The 19460-nt window shown below is 65.8% G+C and overlaps 1 protein-coding gene across 3 annotated transcripts in view; it reads right to left on the bottom strand.

The window, feature by feature from the left end:
* LMTK1 (lemur tail kinase 1) overlaps positions 1–18020 on the bottom strand; it is a 33418-nt gene extending 15398 nt beyond the window's left edge. For 2 of the 3 annotated variants that reach the window (XM_028112541.2, XM_088028097.1), the window contains exons 1-2: positions 12690–12880; positions 954–1087 (exon numbers count right to left, since the gene is read on the bottom strand). In XM_028112541.2, the coding sequence (XP_027968342.1) occupies positions 954–1087; positions 12690–12750 (195 nt within the window). In that variant the 5' untranslated portion in view covers positions 12751–12880. Of the gene's footprint in view, positions 1–953; positions 1088–12689; positions 12881–17952 lie in introns of those variants that run through there. The other variant, XM_088028095.1, reaches the window with a different exon arrangement.
* Positions 18021–19460: the final 1440 nt, after the last annotated feature.

Genomic DNA, 19460 nt, shown 5'->3' with positions numbered 1-19460 from the left:
TGGGAGTGACACGGTTGGGGCGTGGGCCACTTAGTATGGACGTTGATGGGGGCCACAAGACGGCCCACCCCTCCTAAATTCGCCAGGCCCGGGAATCTACCCTCCAGCTGTGGGGGGGGGGGGGGCGGTGGGGAAGGGCATGGAATGACCACAGGCCAGCGCACTATTTGCTAAGTTGGCAAGAACTCAGCCCACGTGGGCGGGGGGCGGGTGTTGCCTCTGGTCGGGGTTCTCAGCTGTCAACTTCTCTGCCTGGTCCTCCCCTCTCAGAGCTGCAACTGGACATTGGGGGGCAGCCCCCCAGGGATGCCCCTCAGCCACCATCCTCAGGAGCGGCCTCAGCCCTAGAATCCAGCCCAGGCCCCTTGGGAACGGAACCCGGGGCGCGGGGGGGGGATGGAAATTAGTGAAGACAGTGCATTTAGCCTAAGCTCCGTCACCCCGGAAGTTTCTAGAACCGGCACACAGCCCCCTCCCTGTGGGGTGAAAGACGCCCAAAGGAAGGTGACTCCAGCAGGCAAGGTGGTTTTTCTGTGCGGGGGCAGCATGTCTGGGCGGCTGCTGGTTCGAGTAATCGGGGGCACTTCTTCCCCCAGGAAGTCAGGGGCCTCTGGGGAAGCGAGCCCCCTGCTCGCACACTGGCTCAGGAACCCCGGGGGCCCCCTGCAAGAAGGCCCATCCTCACTGTGCCGGAGCGCCCGAACTGTGCACAGCACTCAGAGGCCACGCCCACACAGAGGGGACCCAAAATGGGGGCGATAGTGGGTTGGGGTCCCTGAAAGCCTCCAGGCCCCTCCTGTTCGCAGTAGCCCCCAGGGGAGAGGCTGCGGGGTCCCAGGTCTATATGGCCTGCAGGTGACCCCAGGAGGGGGAAAGCTCAGCACTGAGTGGGCACAAGAGGGCCCGGCTCTTGGGATCCCGTCCACATTCCCCTCGGACCCCCCAGCCCTCACCTTGAACCCGATGCCACCCTTCTTACAACACAGACAGGCCAGCATGAGGGCGATGACAGTGAAGAGCCCGGAGAAGGACACTGCCACCACAGCCAGGGAGGACGACCAGGAGAGCTCGCTGAGCGGGGCGCCGTCTGCCGAGGAAGACGGGGTTACAGGGCAGCCTCCAAGGACCTGCTCCCCCATGCTCACCCTGTCCCAGCAGCTGCACTCAGGGGCCAGCCGAACCCATGACTCCCCAGCCCACCCCGACTCACAGAGGCCTGAGCCTCAGCACCCTGACCCCTTGCTCTGAGACCCGCCACACCTGCCACCCACGGCCCGGTCCCCAGGCTCAGAGCAGGTGGACCTGCGGAGCCGCCGCCGCAGCAGTTCCCAGAATGGCCACTGGGAGCCGCTCTGGCCTCACTCAGAGGATACGGGGTTGGCAAAGCGGCGGGAGCCTCCCCAGGTCCCAATTCTGGGGGCTCACGGATACCCCTCCATGAGGTCAGGGTCTCGGGGCCATGGGAAATTGCCCTCCACGTCTCTTCCAGACTCTGGTCACCCCGCCTCCCCAGGGGCGGTCACTTTGCCAAAGCCCCGAGCGCGGTAAACGCCGCAAGAACCCCAAGGGGCCAGGAGGGAGACGGGGCCCCGCTGAGCGGGGGAGGTGTCGGGGCTGACCGCGTGCCAGGCTCTGTGTGACCGGGGGTCAGCGCCCTGAGACAGGAGGGCTGTCTGTTCCCTGAGGCCCAGGGGGATCTCACTGTCCCCAAGAAGGGGGCACCACACTGGCTGGGCACAGAGTTCCTGCACGCAACCTGGCACGTCCAAGTTACCCTCCTGCTGAAGTGACCACCAAGGGCCCTCCTGGTGCTGTTTCTGTCCTGGGAACAGCGGGCCCCCCCCCCTTCTGCAGCACCGGGTCCACAAGAGCCCCCGCACGGCTGACCCTCACCAGACGCGGGAACAGAGGTGCCCGGACAGCATGCCAGCCTCCCCTGACATGTAAGGATGGCCCCCAAATTAGGGCTCTGGGCTGCCCCCACCCCCCAGCTGAGCCAGGGCTTTGGGGAGCCCGGCTCGTCTGCTGCTCACCGGACAGCCCAGGCGTAGACAGAGGCAGGCCTGCCCCTCCCGTCCTGTCGCGCTGGCTGAAGTGCACGCCCTGCCCCAGAGACCTGTCTGTCCATCCTCCGTGTGGCCCCTGGAGGTTTTCTGCCTTCCCACCAAGCACCCCCATAGCTGACTCCTCAACACCCCGCCACCCAACCCAGCACACCTGCCATGCCAGGCCCATCAGTTCAGGTCAAACCTGGTCTCAGCGAGGCCTCACGGGGTCCTAACTGGCCACTGAGGTGACGCCCCAGGCCTGTCCCCGCTGGACAGGAGGAAATGAAGGCTCAGCGAGAGCGAGGAGCCTGCCTAAGGTGGCACAGCTGACCTCTGACTGATGTGCTTCTGCTCCCGTGCCTTCTGCACCCACACAGGAAGCCAGGGCTACAAGCTAAGTTATCTGGGAGGGCTGCTGGAGGCAGTGTGAGCCCGAGGGCCTAGAAAGATGGCAAGCACAACCTAGACTTCTGCTCAGGCCTCCAAGCTCGTTCCCTACACCCACACACAGGGAAGAGGGGCCCAGGTAGTTGGGGCCGGGCAGGGCTGGAGGGCAAGGAGGGCAGGGTCACCGCGGCAGGGGAAACCAGCTCAGCCTGCCCCAGGGGGAGACCCGCGTGGAGGGCAGCCACAGGCCATGTCCCCATGCCCAGAGGGGCCCAAGGCAGATACCCTCACAGGGCCTCTGAAGGCCAGTTGGGGTGTGGGTGTGTGGAGGTCCCTCACTGGGCTCCCACACCGCACAGCACACAGCCCACAGGCGGCAGCCCACTGCTAGTCTGCCCAGGGCCAAAGAGCCCCAGCTCCCCGCACCCCAGGAAGCAGCCAGTGCCCTCAGGGATGCAGCCCAGCCACAGGGATCCATCGGGTATGCAGCACACACCCCTCCCGCTGCCTCCACTGCACACAGGCTCTTGCACCCCCTCCCCTGGCAGGTCCTGGAGCCTGGGGCTGGTCTTCTGGCCCCCTGGGCCCTTGAGGATGGCAGCAGGCACCATGGTTCAACACCGCCCAGCCCTCTGGGCTGCACAGACCACTGCTGGGCAGGACTACCTCAGGAGGCCCAGCCTCAGCCTCAGCCTCTGCCCTTAGCTTCCAGCCTCAGCTTCTGCCCTTGGCCTCCAGCCTCAGCCTCTGTCCTTGGCCTCCAGCCTCAGCCTCTGCTCCTGGCCTCCACCTTCAGCCTCTGCCCCTGGCCTCCAACCTCAGCCTCCATTCTTCGCCTCTGGCCTTTGCCTCCAGCCTCAGCCTCCACCCTCAGCCTCTGCCCTTGGTCTCCACCCTCAGCCTCTGTCCTTGGCCTCCAGCCTCAGTCTCTGCCCTCAGCCTCCCCCCTTGGCCTCTGCCTTGGCCTCCAGCCTCAGCCTCTGCCCTTGGCCTCCAGCCTCAGCCTCTGCTCCTGGCCTCCACCCTCAGCCTCTGCCCCTGGCCTCCAGCCTCAGCCTCTGCCCCTGGCCTCCAGCCTCAACCTCCATTCTTGGCCTCTGGCCTTGGCCTCCAGCCTCAGCCTCCATCCTCAGCCTCTGTCCTTGGCCTCCAGCCTCAGCCTCCCCCCTTGGCCTCTGCCTTGGCCTCCAGCCTCAGCCTCTGCCCTTGGCCTCCAGCCTCAGTCTCTGCCCTCAGCCTCCCCCCTTGGCCTCTGCCTTGGCCTCCAGCCTCAGCCTCTGCCCTTGGCCTCCCGCCTCAGCTTCCACTCTCAGCCTCTGCCCCTGGCCTCCAGCCTCAGCCTCAGGCACCCTGGACCCAAACCCCTTGAAGTGGGCCCAAACCCACTATAGCCCACAGGGCAGCTGTAGGAGGCAGGGGGCCCGGGCCGGGGGTTTCTGGAGGAAAACCCCACGGGGGCGTCCTGGAAGGAGCAGCTAGAGCTCACCCCTGCACCCCCAGAGCCTCGCAGTCCGGGCGGGTCCCACTTCAGGCATAAGAAGGGTTTTTTTCCATTGTTATGAGGCTTCTGCTGGAATCAGAGGAATCCACACAGAAGGGGCCAGAGTGCAGCTCCTTTGTGCAAAAACACAAGTTGTAAACGCCAACACATTCGTGAAATTAAACACACGTGAGAAGTAACAGCAAAAGCTGAGGAGCACGCTGCAAGCACCGGCGGGGGGGAGCTGCCTCCCCACCCGCGCTCCCCGGCGTCCCTCCACCGCGAACCGGGTCCTCCCTCGGCCCAGCAGAACCGCCCAGGACCACCCAGCGTTCCCAGCCACGCTCCGCCCCAGGTCCTGCCTCCGCAGCTGTGCTTGCGTGGGGACCCCGTCTTGCTTGTGTACCCCGCGGAAGCAGTGCAGACCGTGACGGGGACGGCGCAGGCCCGGCAGCCGCTGTCCGCACCAGGATGGGGTACCTCCTCCCCGGCCGGGTGGCCCGAGTGCTGCGGCCGGCCGGTCATTTCCAGAGGAGGTACAGCGCTCTGTAAAGCCTCACGGCCACGTTTAGGTACAGCACCTCACACTTATTGGGCACCTGCTGTGTACCGAGCTCTCCCTTCCAGGTTGCGAAGGGGACAGAGCGTCTCCGGGGAGGTGGGTGGGAGAAGGGTGGAGAGCACAGTTCAGAACAGAACCAGGTGCAGGGCTGGGCCTCCCATAAATGGAAAATGTGACTGGTGTCTGCCAGCAGGTAAGTGGCGTCCGGGCGGGGCTGTCACATGACGGGGTCATCCCCTCCCCGCTCCCTCTCCAAGCACCTGTCCTGTGACCCTATGGGGATGAAGCTCTACTCAAGTGAAGGAAGCCAAACCGAGCAGAGGGCGGGCCCTGGCCTGGAGCTGATCACACGTGAGAAATCTGCGATCGTTAAAAGCGACTGGGTGTCACCAGGAAGACGCGGGACGCCAGGGGCTGAATGAGCCGCCGAGAGCCAGGCTGGCCCGGCGGCAGTGAGGGGCCGCGCAGGGGTCAGCAGCCTCACCACACACCAGGGTAACCTCAGACGGACGGCGAAGTCAAATTATAGCAGCACGGAGGGGAACAGGTAGACAGCAGGTTCCTGGAGAAGAATGTTTACGCTCAAAGCAATGGAGGGAATCACAAAATATCGTGGGTTTGGCTCCATAAAAACGTGTGTTCCACACAAGCCCCAGATGAAAGGGAAATAGCACACCGAGAAAAAGGATTTACAGAACAGACATCAAAAGACTGGTGTCTTGACTACAGAGGGCCCACAATAAGCAAAAAATAAGAAAAGCCCCTTAAGAGACCCCCCCCACCATAAACAAGCCAACTAAGCAAAGCCCACAAGAAGAGTTTCAGCCTCGTCCATAATCAAAGGAGCGCGACCCAAAATGCCACGTTGGCTTCCAGAGGGAGGGCGTCCCCGGCCACAGCCCGCGCTCCAGACCCCGCTGCCAGGTCCCCTGTGCGCACATCCCAGCAGCAACGGGAAAGCAGGAGAGCTGTCCGCAGAGCTGCCCCTGGGGGTCGGCCCTCCCGTTGGCCGAGTGATCCCTCGTCTGGGAATTTACACCAAGAGACTGACAGGAGGACACAGAAACCCAGAACAAAAGCGAACCCGGGAATGAGTGCGTTACCAGTGCAGATGGAAGCATGTCTCCCACAGATGTTCATTGCGGTGACGTTTATAACAAAAAACAGCCCAAACGGTCCCCCAAAAAAGGAAGGATTACAAAAAACACTGGTATATCCGCAAAGGAAACCATAAAAAGTGAATTGAAGAAGTTTTAAACCAGGAAAGCTCAACGTCACGCTACTTAGAAGCAGCAAGGCCTCGAGGACACGTTTGGGCACGAGCTGTTAGTTACGTGACTGTGGGGCCACAGGCTCGGGGGTCCCCCAAACACACGCATGAGGCCTCTCAAAGGGCATACTTCAAAAATGCACAGTTTAGGAGCGCCTGGGTGGTGCAGTTGCTTGAGCGTCCGACTCTTGATTTCAGCTCAGGTCATGATCTTGGGGTCATGAGATCGAGCCCCACGGCGGGCTCCACACTCGGCACAGAGTCTGATTGAGATTCTCTCTCCCTCTGCCCCACCCCCCACCGCACTCAAACTCTCTCACAGACTTTCTCTCTTAAAAAAAAAAAAAAAAAGACCATGCAGAGTTTACTCTGTTGCAGTTCTACCTCGATAAAGCTGAAACCAAGAGGCAGGATGCAGAAGCATTTATAAATCCGGGTCACAACTATGTTAACAAACAAACAAACAAAAAACCACCTGGAAGAAAAGATCTCAAATTCCGAAGATGCTTGTTTGGAAGGCAGAGTTCTTTCTAGTTGTCTGCAGTTTGTATCTCCTACCATAAGCATGCAGTCCGTCTAGAATCAAACGTGTATAATTTTACGTAATTATCGCTCACTCTCAATCCCATCGTTCCATTTTTAAGACCCCCCACGGCCCCAGCACGTGCAGAATACAGCCCTGGCATCAGCGAGTCTTGGGGTCCACCCCCCACCCCCCACTCAAGCCCCACCCCGGGGAGTCACCTAGCCGGAGGTCGGTGAGCTCTCCCCAGGGACGTGATGGGGACACAGACGGAAGGTGCAGGTGGCCTTGACCAGGCAGGAGAAGGGGCGGCGATCCTGGCTCCAACCACCCCGGGGACTTGAATTTTGGCCCTGTCTCCAGAGCGCCGAGAGGACGGTGTGCTGGGCAACCCTGGGACAGACGCCCCTCTCAGCACCCACCTCGCTGTCCTGACCCGGACCCCCCTCCTCAGCCCCGAGTGGGCCCAGGCTGGGCCGCCACCCCCTTCCTGACCCCATCGTGGCCCCAGCACTTCTCCCGGGCTCCAGACCCCCACAGCCACCCGGGCCCGGCCCGTCCCTCCGGTGGACCTGGGCATCACAAACCTGCTCCCTGGACCCGTGCCCGGCCACTCCCCGAACCAGACACCCCAACTGCCCCCAGACTCTTCCTCCCTCTCCGCTCATCCAGCCCTGCCCAAGCCACCGACCACCACCAGCACAGCCAGGACCCTGCCCAAACTCCGGGGGTCTGGAGCTGCCAGGCCCTTCCTCACCCAGGACCAGAGCCATCTTCAAAAGCACCCCCCCAAACCCCCTCCGAGCCCTCCACACGGACCCCCACTAGTCCACAGCCTGGCCATTCCCCTCGCCGTCCCTTCCGCCTGAGGGGGCATCCCGGGGGGACCTGAGACACACCACGCTCAGGAACCGCTCTGACGGAGCGAGGGCAGGGCCGGGCAACCCCTCCAGCCTCAACGCCAGGGGCCTCGGTTCCCCTAGGGTCCTCCGGAGGGGCCCCACCCTGCTGTCCGCCCGGCGGCCGCTCTGAACAAGAGGCAAGCAATCTGACCCACTAAGACGGCCATGATTTTTGTGATGGGAAGTAAGTGTGGCAAAGGATGTGGACAGCGGGAAGCTGCGTCCTCCACGGGAGACACCGCGGGAAAGTGGCGGCCGCTCTGGGCCACGCCACGCGGCCACACTGGTGTGGGGCGTCCAGAGCCGGCCAGTGCACGGCTGCCCGGGGCTGGGGGTGGGGGGGGGCTGTGCGCAGCACACTGGGTCTTTATGGGGTGAGGAGAATGTTCTGGAACGGGGAACGCACTGAATGCCCCATTGTTTGCTCTGACATGGTTCACTTTATGTTCTGCGAGTTTCGCTTCCACTTAAGAAGGCGTGAAGTGAGCGCTCGGGCACGGTGGAGGTCAGGTCAGGGAAGGGCCAGCCCTGCCCGCCCCCAGGGCTCCCAACACCCCCGCCCACAGCTGGCTCACTCCTCTGCCGCCAGGTGCCCAGAGCCTCCCGTCCCACCCCGTCCCCTCAGGGAGCTGCCCAAACCCTCCTGGGACAGGGGCCACGTCCACAGGAGCGACTCCTGCCCATCGGGGCCAGACAGCCCAGCTGCCCACACCACAGGGAACTCACTCCTCCAGTGGGGGCCCCCAGCACGGCCCAGTCGGTGAGCCCTGGGCTCCTTCTGGGAGGCACCCAGCCGCCCAGCCCACGGGGACTCAGGCCCCAGGGTCAGCCGCGGGCCTGGGGTGGGGCCTCGGCCAGGCATCTGAGGACACCCTGGCACCAGTCCACCTGCCCCCGTGCCCGCCTGGTGACGCAAACGGGGTCCTGCACAGGAAGGAACTTCAGCCGGGAGGGCGTTCTGCTGAGTTAACAGGATGAGGCCCGCAAACAGCACTCAGGGTGGCGGTCCGTCAGAGGCCTCTGACGCCCTCACCTCCCAGCCCCTGGACGGAGTAAGCAGCAGGATTCCGCAGGATTCTGGGGTTCCCAGGGCGGGTTGGGGGGCAAACAGGAGGGAGGCCATGCTGTGGGCAGAGCTGGGGCTGGGGGGCCTGGGGGGCAGAGGCTCTCCACAGAGGTTTGTCTGTGGGCCCAGACCTAGAAGTTGCTTCCAAGAGGAAGGGAGTCCCGAGCGGGACTCCGGGACCCTCCACCGGGTCTTCGCACTTGTGTGGCCGGGCGCCTCGCTCGCGGGACCCAGGCCCCTCTGCTTCCTCCCTTCCCCCAAACCTCAGAGGCCAGCCCGATGAATGAAAGGACAGACCGGGGACTGAAACGGAGCCCTAACTTGTCTGTGAGGGAGGCTCCGGTGCGGGGGGTGGGAGCGGCGGCCGGAGCACACGTGCCCACACACGCGGGGTCAGACACCCCGGCCTCCCGGCCCCCAGGCCTCCCATGGTGAAAGCCACACCTGCAGGACTCATGCCACTTCCCCCAAGAGCTGGCGCTGCATCCAGAACCGGCGCGGACAGCCGCCAGGCTCATCTGACCACAGCCAGGTGGGGAATGAGGTCCACCCTCCCCACCTCCGAACCCGACTCTGGGCCGGGGCGCAGCAGGACCCCAACTCCGCAGAGGCCCGGGCGCCACCCCCCAGCAGGGCAGAGAGGCCCACGGGGCGTCTGGGTGAGGAGACTGTGTCCCACTGCCCCCACCCCAGAACCTTCCACTCCTCCTCAGCCCCGAGGCCCGGTCTCCTCATGGGCCAGACGGACCAGGGCGCCGCCTACTGCGTGCAGGACAGAGGGCGCCGGAGGCGTGCAGGCCCAAGGCCGGCGGTTGTTGGGGAGCGGGTGATCTGGAAAGACAGAGGGCTGGGGATGAGAGGCGAAGGCACTGCCTCCCCCGAGAGAGGGCACGCGGAGGGTCCCAGGGCGCGGAGGGCCAGCTAAGGCGGGAGCCGGAGCCCGCCAGCCCCCTGACGTGAACACGCAGCTCAAAGGCCCGGCCGGGCCGCCCCGCCGGGTGCACAGGGTCGGCTGGCGCGGCTGCGGCCGTGGGCCACGTGGGGTCACGGCAGCCGCTCACCTGGAGGGCTCCTTCCCGGAGCCCGGACCACATGCCGGGGCGGCTGGGCAGTTGGCGCGGCCGGTGTCAGCCCCCCTGCCCACTGTCAGTGTGGGTCAGGACCTGAAACCCGCCCAGAGCCCACGAAGGAGACCCTCGGGCTGTAACTCCCCAGGGGCAGGGGGCCACCAAGGGGGCCTAGGGCCTTCTTTCCAGAGAATGGGGGAGGGGGACGCACACACGCACACTGACGCACAAACGCACGTACGTTTGCTCACATGCACACGTTTACACGTGTTCACACTCTCACCCATGCACACCCACCACACATTTCTACGTCCTCACACTCAACCACCTGCGTGGGCACAGACATGCTCACAGGGACTTGCAAACCCAGACACGCACACATGCTCTCGGCAGCACACACTGGCCGTCTGGGGGTGCGCCAGCCCCAGGGGCTCCGTCAGGATCCCGCCCCAGGACCCACCACAGGGCCAGGTCAGCAGCTGCCCCGGCCCCGCCCCGCGTCGGGCCAGCTTGTCACAAACACAGGGACGGAAGGAAGTTCCGCAATCTCCACACTGTCCAGTGACACATGAGAAAGCCCAGGCCTGGCCACCACCAGTGGCACCAGAGACGCCCCGCACTATGGGGACCGCCCCCCTGTGGCTGGTCCTGGGGTGGGGGGCTTGGGGGGCTCTGGGTGAGCGCGGGTAACGCGGGTGCTGCCTCACATTCCCCTCTGACTGGCACAAGGGCCCCTCTGCATGAAGGCCCCTCCCACTCGGCCCCCAGCCTCGTCCACCTGTCCTTGCAAGACATGCATGCCCGGGGACCCCACTCCCCCTGGGGGCCTGTGGGTGACAGTCCTGACCATTTTGTTCACCTGGAGACCTGCCCTGACACGTGCTGGACACCAGGTCACCCCGAGGGACCCGAGCTGGATAAATGAGTCCCTCTCTTGAGCGTGGCCAGGGCGGGGGGCACTGGGGGACAGCAGCAGCTTGGTAGAGACCAAGGGGCCACCAGGCTCAGACTCGCCCCAGCCACCGATTTCCTGCCATCCTTGGTACCAAGTTTCTGCCTGGACCCCACGTGGGGCAGAGTTGGGGTGAAGCCGGCTGGGGAAGGGAGGTGGCAGGAGCATTGCCCAGGCCAGGGGTGGCCTCAGCCTCAGGCAGGAATGTGCCTGTGGGCCTGGCAAAAGGAGCCAAGCTCTGCCTGCCCAGAGCAGGCCCCACCGAGGGGCCGGGACAGCCGCCTCCAAGGCTAAGTGGCCTTGAGGACCCGAGTGCCAACCCAGAGGTCGGGGCAGAAGCTGCCTCTCAGGGGGGTGGGGGTGGGGGGCTTCTTCAGGCTTCTTCCCAGAACAAACAAGATGGCCCAAATGCTGGAAACGAGAAAGAGAGGAAGGGAAGGGCTTGATGAGTCGTGTTGGCTGGCTCCTGCCATGCCATCTCCCACTGTGGCCCATCCAGCCACCAGCGTGGCGCCACGGAGCTCGGACCTGGGAAAGACGCGCCACCCGTGCCGGCACTCTCTGCGGCCACGACACCCGTACTTGCCTGAGGGCTTGGTCCCAGAATACATAGATTACCCCCCAAGGTGATAAGGGAGAGGCTCAGAGGAGCATTCACGGAAGAGATCTCCACCGGGACCGGGGGGGGGGGGGAGGGTGGGCAGGCGCCGGGCAGTCGGGCAGCCGCGCCCCGGATCGGCCACGGTGAGAAGGCGGACACCGAGTGCTGGGAGTGAGCCCCGACACACGAACCCAGGGAGACAACGAAGACCCACGTTGCACGGTTTGCTGCTGTGACATGTCCTTGTGGGGCGACCCCTCCATGCCTGCATGAGCCGGGGGGCAGGGAATGGAGCGGGACTGGCAAGGCGCATGGGTTTGTCCTCGGGGACACAGTGTTCTAAAATTGGTGGTGACAGGGCGCCTGGGTGGCTCAGTTGGTTAAGCGACTGCCTTCGGCTCAGGTCATGATCCTGGAGTCCCGGGATCGAGTCCCGCATCGGGCTCCCCGCTCGGCGGGGAGTCTGCTTCTCCCTCTGACCCTCCCCCCTCTCATGTGCTCTCTCTCTCTCATTCTCTCTGTCTCAAATAAATAAATAAAATCTTTAAAAAAATAAAAAATGAAAAAATAAAAATAAAAAATAAAATTGGTGGTGACAGTTGCACAACTCCATGAGCATGATAAACCCCACTGAAGTACACGCTTTGAAGGGGTGAGTCCTTTGGAACGTGGATCATATCTAACGAAACGGTCAAAGAGGAGTGGGGGGGACGGAAGGCGACGACTGGCCACGGCGGGGCCAGCGAACGCACGGCGCTGTCCCCAGGGAAGTACAGTCCGCAAGCGAGCGAGGCACGCGACACACAGCCCCACCAGCGCCCACCAGCGCCCACCAGCGCTGTCTGCGTGAGGCTGAACAAGAGCAGGAGAGGCACTGAGCACAGCAGCCCCACAGAAGTCGAATCCCTTCTTCCCGGGGCTGGAGAGCATCCCCGGCGGGTCTCCCCGCGAGCAGAGCCCGGGGGCACCACAGGCGGCTCCAGAGCCCCGGGCAGCCAGCGCAGGTGCCCAGCATTTCAAAGTCACTGCATCCCTCTACAGGTGGCCCCTGCCCTGGACCCTCCCAGCTGGGGCCTGAGGCTGACCAGTGGCCCCGAGCAGCACTGACCGCAGAATCTGCCAGGCCCCGTGCAAAACGGAGTCCCAGGGCCCCTTGTTCAAAATCATTAAGAACTTTAGTGTGGTGGGAACAGGGCGTGAAGCCCTGCGGGACCCTCCCCGGAGCTGGACACCCAGCGAGGATTCCTCGATGCAGGACAGTGTCCTCAGCACCATCCTGCTGCCCGTCTCCCACGCCAGCCTCAACACCGGAGAGACGTCGGGAGAGGCCGGGTCTGGGGGCCCAGCTCCCCTGCTCCCAGCCTGGCTGACACGGATGGGCAGGTTGTCTCCCTGGCCAGCCCCAGGCCAGCTGTTGGGGCTGCCCGAGGCCATGTGCCCAGGCCAGCAGGTGGGCGGCAGCTGCGCGGCCCCCTCCTTGTGGGGAAGGAGGGGGCACAGCACACCCTCGCCAGGGGTGAGCAAGACCAGACCCGGCCGCATCCCGCCGTGAGAGGTGACCTGTGGGGCCCTGCCCGCCCCTCCAGGCACCGGGACCCACTGCCGCGCCCCACACGCCCTGTGACAGGTGAGTGATCCCTAGGCTGCCCAGAACCAGCCATTGCACCAGCCCTGCCCATTTCTGTCCTGCCACTTCCTCCGCCGGGGCCACGGCCGGGACCAGAGCCGGGACCAGAGCCGGGGCCACAGCCTTGTGACGACAAGCCCCTGACCCCCCCCGGGGCCGGAGGTGGGGACAGCGGCCCACGTCCTCCCAGAAACCCCCACGTACCCAGCTCTGGGCAGCCGCTCCCACGTGGCTCCGACTGCTGGTCTAACCCCAGGGTGACCATCCGGAGACCCCCCACCCCACTCCGGGCACCCAGGCGCCCTGCCTCAGCCCCGGGTCCCGGCGGAGGAAGCCAGGGGGCTTGGCGTGGACACGGCCCAGACAGGCCGCCTGGGGACTGGCTCGGGCCCAGCCTCCCCTGCCCTCGCTTCCTCTGCCGCTTCCTCCGCCGGGGGCGGGGAGGCTTCGGGCGGCCGTGATGCCGGCGCCCGTTCCCACGCGAGAGGCAGGCCGGGCCCCGTGGACGCGCGGGTCCCGAGGCCGCCTGCACCTGGGTTCCCTCATAATTCTTCCCCAGACTCTGCCACGCGTACAGAGGTGAGGCTGGCTGAGGGTGGGAGGCGGGCTGGGAGCCCCCCGGGGAGGGACCCGGGGCTCTGCCCGAACAAATCACGGGTCAGGGGAAGGGGGGCGACGACAGGGCTGCAGGGTCTCTCAGCGCCGGCGGCCAGGAGCCCTCCGTCAGGGCCCCGCTCCCCCCGGATCCTGCCGGCCTCTCCCCGCTTCTGGAGGCTCCCGGCAGCTTCCTGCTCCCCGAACCCCGCTACTTTCTCCCGTGAGGACCTCAGCCCCTGGGCATGGGCCCACCCCAAACATGACCTCATCTTAACTTCCAACGTCCACAGACTCTTTCCAAACAAGGCCCCATCCCGAGGCTCCAGGTGGGCAGGAATTTGGGGGGATGCTATTATATCCAGGAGCCCACTGAGGTGGGGAAGATGGGGTCCATGGAGGAGATTGCCAGATAAAAGAGGGGTGCACGCACCCCGATGCAATGACCGCCGGGGGAGGCCCAGGCTCAGCCCGCTCTGGGAAAAGCTCCGTGGCCGGGTGCAACAGAGCGAGCCTTTGAGGACTGCCCACAGGACAGACAGCTCTGCCCACAGGACAGACACGAGAGCAGTGGTGGGGGCTGGGGCCCGGGGGGAGGCGGGATCCAGCTCCCCCCTCAGCCAGGACCCCCACCCAGGAAGCCCTGGTGCCCCCCCGCCAGGCCAGCAGAAGTCAACAGCAGAGCAGGGCTGTGGGTTCACCCAGGCGGTCAGGGCCATGGGCGCAATGGGCCCTGGTGGGGGCTGAGTGGGCCTCACAGGTGGGCCCCCCGTGGACGAGGTGATGGGGGAATCCACACACAAAAGCCAGGGGCACCCACGTGCCTGGCTCAAGGTCACCTAAGGCCGGGGAGGTGGGCTGGCCTCGGGGGGACCAGGGTCCAGGCTCTGCCTGACGGAAGGGGTAAGAGGCTCCCACAGCAGGGGGGCCGGGCGGCCATCCGGTCAGGAGGCCACACTTGGGGCAAACTCGCCCACGACATGCCCTCCGCTCCCAAGGAGGTGACCCCATGTTTGAACCAGCAGGCTCTGCCCCGGCAGAAATGCACCAGCTGCCCGCGGAGTGTGTGCTCACCTGTGTGAAGCGGTACGTGTGCAGGTGTGCGCGAGCCTTGGTGGGTGTGTTTACAGGTGCCTACGGTGGGTGTGTGTGCAAATGCGGGTGTGAGTCACATTTCCTCACCTGAGGGCACGTGTGCATCCGTGTGTGAGCCTGCATGCGTTCCTGCTTGTGTGGGTGCAGGGCCCTGTGGGGGAGAAGCAGCCCCCCTGAGGGAAGGGCAGAGGCCGGCTCCCTGGAGAATGTGCCCGAAGCGGAGGCATGGTCTCCCGGCACCCTGCCCGGAGGGGCACGCCTCCCCTCGATGGCCCGCACCACACAGCACGCTCCAGCCCCTCGGGCACAAGGAAAGGAAGCAACACTGACCAAAGGGCCAGCTCTGGGCCCCTCGAGCCTGAGCGGGTCTGGGGGGGCGCCTGGGTAGCGTCTGCCTCCAGCCAGGCCCCCCGGCAGCAGGCCGTGAGCAGAAGCACCGGGGTTGAGAACTGTCGCCAGGGTGCGTTTGCCAGGCCTCTCCCCACGGGGGCGTGCCCTGCCCGGGCCGGCGTGGGGCACAAGTCAGCAGCCCTGTGCGAGCTCCTGGCAGGCCAGGCAGGGGGGCAACGTGAGCAGAGGGGTTGGGAGAAGGGCCAGGGGCCGCCTGGTCTGCCGAGAGATTCCCCGATCTCCCAGTCCCACCACCCCATCAGCTGCGACCCCACAGCTGCAACCTCGCCCCATCACCAACCCTGGTGACCCTCACGTGACGCTCAGAGGTGAGCACCGCACTGACTCCCACCTTACAGGTCAGAAAACTGAGGCAGCACAGAGAGGGCCATGCGGCCAGGGAGGGGCTGGTCCACCACCCACGGCCGGGGGCGCCGGGGGACAGCCAGACCCAGAAGGCAGCCCCTCGGACAGCGCCAGGCCCCCCGGGGTCAGGGACTCCAAGGCCTGCCCAGAAACCACAGCAGCCTGAGGAAGGCCTGCTCTCATCAGGCACCTACTGGGGTCCCTCAGGCCTCACCAGGCCCACCCCCTGCCTTGGCACACTCCTGGGGGAGAGGTCACCCCACTCCCTCAAGGCTGTACCATCCCCTCCCAGCCCGACCCAACAGCTCCCGACCCACCATGTGGCACCCCAGCACCCCTCAGTTCTTGGATCCCACATCTTGCCCACTTGGTCTACCCAGGGTGAGGTGTCACTTATGCAAGGTTGAGTCTCAGAGAGCTTGAGTGATCAGCTCAAGGCCACACAGCACTGAGGTCACGCAGCTGGGACACCAAGAAGTCCTACACGGCCACCCACATGCTGGGAAAGAGCCAGACCCCAGAAGAGGCCGCCTGCACCCGTCCACATTGCCCCGAGAGCATGCATTCAGGTCTGGCCCTTCATGGCACCCCAGTCCTGCCCATATCTGAAAGCTGGTGGTGGCCCAGATGGGCACTGGTTTAGGTGAGGGACCCCCCAGCCCCGGGCCTCACTTGAGCCTCAAACTCAGTCCCCTCCTCAACATAACCGTCACCATCACTGCCCCTCCCCCCACAGGGACCACCAAGGAATCCCAAGACGGATCCATGGCCTGGCCTGGTGGCTTTGTGAGGACCCCCTGCCTGGGCCCAGCCTCTCTGTCCAGCCCTGACTGTGGAGCAACCAGATGGCCAAGAACACAGGTCTTCCCTGCCCTCCAGGCTTGGCGGCCCCCAGCAGGGTCCTGCCCCCCACCCCCGCCACCAAGCAGCCCTCAAAAAGAACCACCCTCTCTCCACAGAGATGGAGAGATGGAGGGGGATGGAGAGACACCGCAGAGCCACTGCGTGTTTACCACCACCCCCTCTAAAACAGCAACCTTGTTCACGGAGGGCCAAGTTCCCCCAGGTGCTTAACCAGCACGAGGGCCTAGGGGTAGGCATTACTGTCCCGTTTTACAGATGAGAAAACGGTCAGAGAGACTCCAGCAGGTGGGAGCTGGGCTCTGAATGCCAGGCATTTAGCAGGAGGCCAGGGGACCCCAACTTCCCCCTCCCCAACACCCACATGGGGACCAGCATGGAGCCCTGCACCCCAGCCCGTTACCCACCGCCACCAGCCAGGGCTCTCCCTCCCACGGGGGACACAGCTCCGCCCTTCACTGGACCTGCCGAGGGGACCTCCCCTTGCCCTCCTGACAACTTCTTCCCTGTAAGTCATTAAACTGACACGTTATAATTACACTGATCGCAGCTGCAAGACACGGAAAGCTCTGTTGTTTCTCCAAAGTGGGGGAAGGGTCTGGTGCCCAGGACACACCCGAGTGTAGGGAGCGGGGTGCTGAACCCCACAGAGGGCAAGTCTGGGCTCCACAAAGAGTGCAAGAGGCCGGGCACGGGGGAGGGCCTCCATCCCAGGGTCAGTCCCGGCACACACGCATGCACACACACGCACGCACACGCACACACACATCCCAGCCCTGCCACTAGTTCCAAGGCGGCATCCCAAGGCTGGACCCCCACCCTCCAGTCGGCAGGCTGCCTGGAGCACTGGCCCAGAGCCGCCCGGATGCCTGGCCCCAAAGGTTGTCCAGGCCTGGGGCTGCTACCCTCCAACCCCCGGGGCCAGCCGGGGCTGTGCCTGTCCAGACTCGGGGCCATCCGCTGGCGACAGCGTCTTCTCCAAGCCCTGGGAGTTGGTTGCCGGGGAAGTCTTTTCTGAGGGATTGACACCCACACCCTAAACCCAACAGACAGACCTCACGTCAGCTCCCTTCCCCCAGGAACAAATGCCTGCACATGGGGCCGTGCCCAGGGGACCCTGTGCATGGCTACACACACTGGGCCCTGCTCCAGGCAGGGAGACCCAGGAGAGCCCGTCACATGTGTGCCTGGCTTTGTTTTGGCTGGATTAGCCTGTGCCAGAGCTCCAGTGACATGTGGGTGGGACTCAGGCCCCTGGGCCCTGGCTCCAGGGCAAGGAGTTCTCCCCCACACTGGAGAAGGAGGGCTGGAGCCCGCCACGACCACGGGAAGAAAGCCTACCACCTCCTGGTAGCAGATGCTGGCCTCCGGCCGCCCCCGGCCCCTGTGCCCACCGCAGCTGCCCACCACCACCAGGAGGCCAGGCAGCCACGGGTAAACACGCAGCTGGCGCCACCAGTCTGGCACAGTAAGACACCGGGCCCCAGGTCCCCCGCAGCCAGCTAGACAGGGCCACCTGGGCCTCCCCCGCCGTCCAGGGCGCCTGGGCACCCGCTGAGGCCCATCTCCTCCGAGCCTCTGCCCAGTGGGCTCTGTCCTGTGGGCGGCCGCTGCTCCCACCTCCCCTGCAGGCTGCTGGGTAGCCAGGCAGGGCTCCCTAGAACTCGCTCCCAGCATGGAGAGGGGCTTCCCACACTAAGACCGTGGCGACAAGGGGCCATGGTGGCCTGGGACCCAAAGCAACACTCCCACTCCTCCCAGGGGGCCCTTGGTCCTGGCCACTTCCTCCCCTGGACATCTGGGGCCAATGCGGGTCCTCCTGCCCCAGGTACCCGAGCCAGAGGCATCCACAGAGACAGTGGCCTGCACCTCCACCGCCCACCCCCCTGCCAGAGGCTTCAGCCCTGCCCGTGCCAGCACCAGGGCCTGCCCACCTCCACCGAGCTGGGGTCTCTAGGGGTCCTTCCCACCAGCAGTTCCTCCTGCGGGCTCTGCTCAGGGTGGGGAAAGGGTTAATTTCCATGCAAAAGAGGAAACCGCCGGTCAGGAAACATCATGTCCGCAGTGAGGGGACTGGGGGGGGGCGGGGGGGGCCGGCCCCCCCCCCAGCAGGTTGGGGGCAGCCGGAGGGCTGGCCCAGGGGCGCGGCCAGCGGACTCACCGGGGTCGAAGTGCGAGCTGAAGGCGAAGCTGGGGTTGAAGAAGGACGACGACATGGCCAGGGCCAGCAGCGCGGCGGGCATCCCCCAGGCTGACGCTGCGCTCAGGGCGCCCGGGGCCCCGGGCCGCGCCGCGCCATCGCCCGAGCGGCCGCCGCAGGTGCGGAGCGCGCCCTGCCCTCCGGCCGCTGAGCGCCCACCGCCGCAGCCGCAGCCGCGGGCCCGGGGCGGGCGCGAGTGCCGGGCCGGGGCGGGTGCGGTGCGGGCGCGGGCGGCGGCGGCGGCGGCGGCGGCGGCGGATGAGGAGCCTCCGCCCGGCCGGCCGCGGCGCCGCGGGGCTCCGGGGCTGGTGCAGTCCGAAAACACTGGCGGGAGCGCGCGCGGGGGGGGGGCTCCCTCCCCGGCTGGGGGGGGGCACGGAGACGCGCGGAGGGGGGACCAGAAGGCTGGGGGGGCACGGAGACGGGCGTGGGGGGGAAGGAGGCACGGAGGCACGGGCAGGGGGGACAGAGCGACGCAGGATGGGAGACCTGGAGACGCGGGGGAGGTGCGGAGGACGGGGGCACGGAGGCAGAAGGGGGCCCCGAGACGCGGGAGAGGGCACGGCGGCACACGCGGGGGTGGGCACCGTGGCACGCAGGAGGAATACGAAAGCGCGCGCAGGGGGGGCCCGCAGGCGCGCGGGGGGCCACGCGCACGGGGCTCGGGGCCTGGCACGCCGGCCCGCACACGCAGGTTTCAGAGGCGGCTCGGGGTCCGGCCCCACGCCCTTGGGGCAGCGCCAGCTGGGGGGGGAGGGGCGGGGGGCTATTTTGGCACTAGCCACCCCCTTCTGTGCCACGCTGCGACGACCGGGGAGAAGGCGGCGGCCGCCCCCGCCCGGGAGTGCACAGCGCCGGGCGTTTGGGGCGGGCGCGGCGGCGCCGGGCATCGAGGGACCGTCTGCCCCCCGCCCCCAGGCCGCGCCATCTTGCACCGCTGCGGCGCCCGCTGCAGGGGGGCCCATGGGGCGCGGGGGCGGGGAGGGGGAGGTGAGGCCAACGCCCGTCCTCCCTGTGGGAGCCGGACGAGTTACAGTGTAGCCGGGATCTGGCCTTTATGTAACTTGGGTCACGCTCGTTCATCCGTCCATTCATTCCCTGGCCCGATGAGCACAACCCCTTGGCAGGGCCCGGCTGGAGGGCAGGGGTGTTGTGGGAGCAGGAGGGGGCACCTGCCCAAAGTAGGGCCCCGGAGGCTTTGGGGAGAGCAAGGCTCAGTGCTCCTGGCAGAGGAGTCGGCCCCTTAGGGAGAGGGTGCCAGAACGTGACCTTCTTCTTCTAAGGGGGTCCCCCTGTGTAGAAAGTACCCCAAGGTCAAAGGCATGGTCCCATCCTTCCCCTTCAGACCTTAAGGGTCCCCTGAAGGGGCAGTCCCACCCCCCCACAGCCCTGTGGAGGAGAACAGGCTATCCAGAACCTTACCGGCCCTGACTGTGTGGTGGCTGCTGTAAGCCGCTTTGCCCCCAGGC

The sequence above is a fragment of the Eumetopias jubatus genome, unplaced genomic scaffold, assembly GCF_037043125.1.
Source record: "Eumetopias jubatus isolate StellerSeaLion01/CBP00866 unplaced genomic scaffold, mEumJub1_p1.0 scaffold_10, whole genome shotgun sequence".
Lineage (NCBI taxonomy): Eukaryota > Metazoa > Chordata > Mammalia > Carnivora > Otariidae > Eumetopias > Eumetopias jubatus.
The sequence above is the reverse complement of the archived record's forward strand: the minus strand, read 5'-3'. Positions and strand labels throughout refer to the sequence as shown.